The sequence below is a fragment of the Ipomoea triloba genome, chromosome 2 (assembly GCF_003576645.1).
Source record: "Ipomoea triloba cultivar NCNSP0323 chromosome 2, ASM357664v1".
NCBI classification, from domain to species: domain Eukaryota; kingdom Viridiplantae; phylum Streptophyta; class Magnoliopsida; order Solanales; family Convolvulaceae; genus Ipomoea; species Ipomoea triloba.
In genome coordinates, this window is record NC_044917.1 from 4,350,968 (window position 1) to 4,356,967 (window position 6,000).

General features: G+C 38.8%; 1 protein-coding gene and 2 non-coding genes across 7 annotated transcripts; 1 reads left to right on the plus strand and 2 right to left on the minus strand.

Annotated features, from left to right (window-relative positions):
- The first annotated feature begins 850 nt into the window (after window positions 1-850).
- On the plus strand, window positions 851-5,301 carry LOC116005783 (beta-amylase-like). Of its 5 annotated transcripts, none has more exons than XM_031246029.1 (10): window positions 851-985; window positions 1,643-1,689; window positions 2,426-2,486; window positions 2,941-3,006; window positions 3,169-3,567; window positions 3,658-3,822; window positions 3,922-4,185; window positions 4,290-4,499; window positions 4,586-4,825; window positions 4,932-5,301. In XM_031246029.1, exons 1-10 carry the CDS (start codon window positions 947-949, stop codon window positions 5,124-5,126), a joined length of 1,686 nt encoding a protein of 561 aa, XP_031101889.1. In that variant the 5' UTR covers window positions 851-946; the 3' UTR covers window positions 5,127-5,301. The 5 variants fall into 5 exon arrangements, with proteins under 5 accessions (XP_031101889.1, XP_031101897.1, XP_031101893.1 ...); XM_031246033.1 differs by lacking the exon at window positions 851-985 and adding an exon at window positions 1,466-1,498; XM_031246037.1 differs by lacking the exon at window positions 1,643-1,689 and having other exon boundaries at window positions 894-985.
- Window positions 5,302-5,388: 87 nt separating this feature from the next.
- TRNAA-AGC lies at window positions 5,389-5,461 on the minus strand. The gene has a single exon. It is a non-coding gene; the product is annotated as a tRNA-Ala (tRNA).
- Window positions 5,462-5,568: 107 nt separating this feature from the next.
- Window positions 5,569-5,641, minus strand: TRNAA-AGC. Its single transcript has one exon. It is a non-coding gene; the product is annotated as a tRNA-Ala (tRNA).
- Window positions 5,642-6,000: the final 359 nt, after the last annotated feature.

Consider the following 6,000-nt stretch of genomic DNA (forward strand, 5'->3'; position numbering starts at 1 on the left):
TTCAATGGTCTAAACACCATCGAATTAATTTTAAAGAAAATATAAGTGTTACACGCCTTGTATATTCGTTGTTAGTATTAATTTTGAGAATTAATTTTTCATAAATTAAAATTCTCTCGTATTTTTTTTTATATTTTTCATAGTAATAAAAAAAAATACATATGCATTGATTTTAGGATTTAATAATATTATTAATAATGCAAAAATGATATAATTCGAATTTGATAGGTGTAATTGAAAAAAAAAAGAGAGAGAGAGAGAGAGAGAAAAAAAGGGGGAAATCAAAGTTCAGAGATTGCAATTTCTCTATACAGATCCTGGAGAAGCTCATCCAAATTACAATGGGGAAAACATGAAAGGGGGAAAATTGAAAAAATTTCAAAAAACCAATGGATCAATAGAAAAAATTGCACTATTCCAAGGACTAGCTAGCTAAGAATGGACCGGACCTGAGGCCACCAGTGCTGCGCCGGGAGGACTCAATGTTGGGGGCGGAGCCGATACGGAAGGAGGCGGCGGCGGCGGTTGCGTGTCCTGCGGTTGAGGCGGCGGCGGTTGCGTATCCGGCAACTGAGGCGGCAGCGGAGGAGGAGGAGGAGCTGAATTAGGATTATTGTCGGAGCTAGGCGGCGGCAGCTGCGTAATGGGATTGGATGAGGACGGGGAGGCGGTGATTGGCGGGGGATTAGGGCTTGGATTGGGGATAACAATGGGAGAAGCTTGGGGGTCCGGATTTGAAGTAATCGGGTTGCAGGAATCGCCGTAGCAAGATTTGTTGCTTTCCTTGTGAGTGCGATGGCGAAGGAGCCCGAATCCCAAGACAAGCCCAGTAACCACCAGAACCGTGACTATGAAGATGAAGATCTTCGTCGCTTTCCCTATGTAACACATCATGGCTACACCTTTTTTTAAAATTTTCTGAGGAAACTACCAACGGGGTTCAGAAATGACGGGTTTTCCAGCTCACTGGACACTGATCTATCTGGTGAGTACACTCCTTCTATAGTATCTTCTGTTTCTGCTTTTTGTCTCTGTGTTGCTATGCTCCTCCTTTCACTCTTTATTTTCTTCTTTGTTTCTTGTCATCTCATGGTTAATGTGGGTGAGGTATGGGGGTAATGAGTGGGTTTTTTCTGGTTGGTTGGCAAAGGTGGCAATCACGCATTGTAGCATGTGAACACTATCCCGCAAAAAAGTTTTAAAAAAAAATTATTTTACTTTCTTCTTCTTCTTCTCTTCTCCCTAATTGTGAACAATATCCTTAATTTTTGACGCAACTGAAAAACTATTAATAATAATCAAATTCATAATTATTTAAAAAGAAATAATCATGTTTTACTTATTTTGTCACTAGTTTATTCTTGATGAATTAATATTATTTTGTAAAAAAAAGAAAAAAGAATGATTGGGGAATAACTGTAGTGTTGAAAGGGTACGGGTAATAGAAAAACTAGGCTGACAGTATTGTCTGCCATGGACCATGGTCCATCCTACGAAGGTATGAAGCTGGCAAATGGCCTTGTCAGTCCTTTGGTCGTTTCATTCAATATTATTAGTAGATGTACCCACATGTACCTCTATTTTTGTTCTCACTCTTTTCTCTTTTTTTTTTCTCTTTTTTTTTTCTATATATTTTGAGCAGACTCTAATTGTAAGAGGCACAAGTTTATACCATACTCAAACTAAGGGGTAAAGTGCTGATTAGATTGGTACTTATCTTTTTTGAGTTTTTTGATTTTATGTTTTTGTATTACTAATGCTAACATATATAATTCCTTATGTAAAAATGGAACATCTTTATTTTCTTAAATTAATAAATTGAATAATTATGAAATAGGCAAGCCAGAATTGAAGCCCAAGTTTTGGATGGGCTTCAGTTGGCTGAACTCAAAAAACCCACATCTACAACCTCCCCAACAAGTCACAATCCAAGAAAACAAATAAGAAAAAAAAAAAATTTTGGGTGATAAATTATTAGTTATTTTTGTGTACATGAAAGCTTCAATCCTCAGCAAGTTAAGAACCCACCGTGAGTTTCAGAACTCGCTGTCAATCTGTCATCTCTTCCAGTGGCAGCTAGATGACTCCATTTCTCCATCACTAAATCTCTCCATAAATTATAAATAGCACAACAACAAATTATTTCATTATTATTATTTCTACATCATCATGCCTGTCTTTACTCTAACTTTTGGTTCCTCTTCTTCATTTTGCAATGTTGTATATATATTCATGCATGGCCTCAACACACCACTTCACAATCAGCTTTTGTTAAGCAATAATCCACCATGTCAAGCATTGTTTTCTCAGAGCTCAACTCTTTCCCTAACAAGAACATGCTATTTAAGCACTGCCCCTTCCCCCCAACCATGCCTGAAAGATACAACCTTCTTCTTTGGCCTAACACTAGCCTAAGTTCTCGCAGAACGTCAATATTGGCTGGAGTTACTCAATCCATTTCAACCAAAGCTTCAACTACAGAAGAGGTAACTTTGCCTTTCTTTTTTCTGTTATTTTAAGTGCAATGTTTGGATTCTTGACCCCATGTTGCAATTTTTGTGTTACCAATCATTTTTCTCTATTTGTGGCCATTAGAACTTAGAAAATGACACAGATTATGGCTCTCAAGTTTTGGGTCATTTATGTCATTTTCCACACTAATATCTTCATGCTTTTCATGCTCCAACTATCTTGACTTTAATCAAGAGCATCTTTTGCATAATTATTGTCCTGTATTAGATATTTTCAGCATAATCATACTTTTCAAATTATCATCTTACCCTACTTCAAAGTGAAAGAAGTTTTCCACTGACATATGCTCACAAATTATCATCAACCTTAGCTTTGTATAAAAAGGTGATCAATTATGGTTACCTGAATTATATTATAGCTAACAAGACGAAGACTAAAGACTTCCTTTTGATCACTCTTTTTATGCAGAGAATGGCTACAAGGGGCAGCAAGCTACCATTGGAGAACTATGTGCCTGTTTATGTAATGCTTCAGGTAAGTCGATTTAAACGTACTATTGATCTTACCAAGATCGAGTTGATACAGTCAAGTGTAATTAAAAGTTTAGCCCTGCTAACATGAAAATTTTCATCAACTATGCTTGTTAATTCGACGTTTTTCATTCTCTCATCCTGTGGTGGTGGTGGTGATAAACAGTTGGACATCATTACTGTTGACAACGTCTTCCCGAACCAAAATAAGATTCTAATACAGCTCAAGGAGTTAAGAGCAGCTGGAGTCGATGGGGTCATGGTGGATGTCTGGTGGGGAATTGTAGAGGGCCTTGGCCCCAAGAACTATAATTGGTCGGCCTACAGGACACTGTTCAAACTAGTTCAAAAATGTGGACTTAAAATTCAAGCTATTATGTCATTCCACCAATGTGGTGGCAACATAGGAGATTCTGTTTTCATACCACTTCCCAAATGGGTACTTGCAGTTGGAGAAAAAGATCCAGATATCTTCTATACTAACCGGGGAGGTAACCCAGATAAGGAGTACCTATCACTCGGTGTGGATAACCTGCCTCTCTTCGAAGGTCGAACTGCTGTAGAGGTAATTAATTCTTCAATAATCTTGCAAAACCAGATAATCCTGCTATACTTCTAGGTTTGAACTATAATTCTGATTTTTTGATATGGTTAGGTGTATAGTGACTTTATGAAGAGCTTCAGAGAAACCATGTCAGACTTTTTGGAAAGTGGAGCCATAATAGATATTGAGGTAGGGCTTGGTCCTGCTGGAGAGCTTAGATATCCATCCTACCAAGAGAATCAAGGTTGGAAATTTCCTGGTATTGGAGAATTTCAGGTTAGATGGACTAATTGGAACCAACTAATAGAGCGAACTAGTTAATTGCTTATTTGCTTTGCAGATATATGTAGATGATTTACTTGATATGCATTGCAGTGTTATGATAAGTATCTGAGAGCAGATTTTAAAGAGGCTGCAATAGAGGCAGGGCATCCAGACTGGGATCTTCCAGATGATGCAGGAACGTATAACGACACACCAGCAAAAACGGGGTTTTTTGGACCAAATGGGACATACCTTACAGAGAAAGGGAAGTTCTTCTTGACCTGGTACTCTAACAAGATACTGCTTCACGGTGATCAAATACTCGATGAAGCCAACAAAGCCTTCTTAGGATGCAGAACCAAGCTAGCAGCCAAAGTAAAAATCTTTGATTACCACAAGTTCCTTGACCGTGCTAGCTAGGGGATTCTCAGAAGGCTAATCACGAGTTACATGTTTCCATATGATTTTTTATTGTTCAGGTATCAGGTATCCATTGGTGGTATAAAGATGCCACCCATGCTGCAGAGCTCACTGCAGGATACTACAATTTGGATGGAAGAGATGGGTATCATCCCATAGCAAGGATGTTGGCAAGGCATTATGGCATTTTGAATTTCACTTGTCTTGAGATGAGAAACGACGAACATCCAGCTAATGCCAAGAGCGGGCCACAAGAACTAGTTCAGCAGGTCAACCTGGCCTAAACCAAAGCTCGCTTTCATCTTTTACCACATCAGAGCTCGTTTTCACTTTTTGCCTACATACTTATTTGCAGGTTCTGAGTGCTGGCTGGAAAGAATGCATTGAGGTTGCAGGTGAAAATGCATTGTCCAGATACGATCGCCCAGGATATAACCAAATCCTTCTTAATTCTAGGCCAAATGGTGTTAACAAAAATGGTCCACCAAAGCTGAAGTTGTCTGGAATGACTTACCTTCGCTTATCTGATGAACTTCTTCACCGGAGCAACTTCAGAATCTTTAAAACATTTGTGAACAAAATGCATGCTGATCTGGTAAGCCCCAGTCTCATGATTCCTCTTTCTCTCTCCCCCCCATCTGTCAAGGATTTCATGAAGAAAATGAGAACAAAAAGCTAAGCTTTGATGTTGGAATTTGCAGGATTACTGTCCAGAGTATGTGAAGCCCACTCCCCTGAAGAGATCAAAACCGGAGATTTCGATTGATGAACTAGTTGAAGCAACCAAGCCAACAAAGCCATTCAAATGGGATGGTCAAACAGACATGAGTGTGGGTGGTGCATTGGCTGATTTGGTGGACAATCTGCTTCAGAATTTATTCTTTAGACAGAGCTGAATAGCCTGGAAAGCCATCATTACCATCAACTTAACAACTTTGTGACAATTAGGATGTGGTACACACAGTTTTCATGTATATAAGTAAATTCCACTATTGTGAATGAAACAAAGGTTTCCCCACAAAGTAGTATGAGATTAATATCCCCACACTATAAAAGCTCCATTCCTCCTCACCTATTGTCTCTGCCTGGCTTAGTCCTTGTTGCCGTGATTTGAAGAAACCAAACACCCCCAAACCCAAGGTTCGAGATTTCAAAATTTGGAGATGCGGGGTATCGATCCCCGTACCTCTTGCATGCTAAGTGAGCGCTCTACCATCTGAGCTACATCCCCACAACATTTGCAACAATCAAAAAGAGAAATAAAAGCAAAACAGTATTCTGACAGTGATACGCCTAATTTCAGCAAACAGCAACCAATAAACTTTTCAAAAGGAGAGATGGAGAAGCGGGGTATCGATCCCCGTACCTCTCGCATGCTAAGCGAGCGCTCTACCATCTGAGCTACATCCCCTACGACAATCAACTGTAGCAATTTCATTTCAAATATGGTATGTGTCAAGTAAGCGAAGGGGATAACAAATGCCATTGTTTGGTGAAATGAACCGTTACTTTAACGAGGAGCAATTGTATTTACACTCAATCAAACTCATCACCTTTTTCAGGGTAGGATTATTAGAGAAAATGATATCAACCCTTAAAAGCTTGGAAGTCCATGGAATGACCCATTAATTTAATCAGTGTTAAACTAAAAAAGTCTTGATTAAGTTAAAATAAAGCTCAGCAAAACCTACTCATAACTTCAACGGTCAAGATAAAATATAGGTGATTGTGACAATTTGATTTTGTGATGTAACCTGCTGTCTTAGTACA

What these genes read in the sequence shown, in the direction of transcription:
- LOC116005783 (XM_031246022.1), top strand. Translation starts at nt 2,289, where the DNA reads ATGTCAAGCATTGTTTTCTCAGAGCTCAACTCTTTCCCTAACAAGAAC. An exon ending in AAGCTTCAACTACAGAAGAG is followed by an intron (nt 2,487 to 2,940) that starts GTAACTTTGCCT and finishes CTTTTTATGCAG; the next exon opens with AGAATGGCTACAAGGGGCAG. An exon ending in ACAAAATGCATGCTGATCTG is followed by an intron (nt 4,826 to 4,931) that starts GTAAGCCCCAGT and finishes TGGAATTTGCAG; the next exon opens with GATTACTGTCCAGAGTATGT.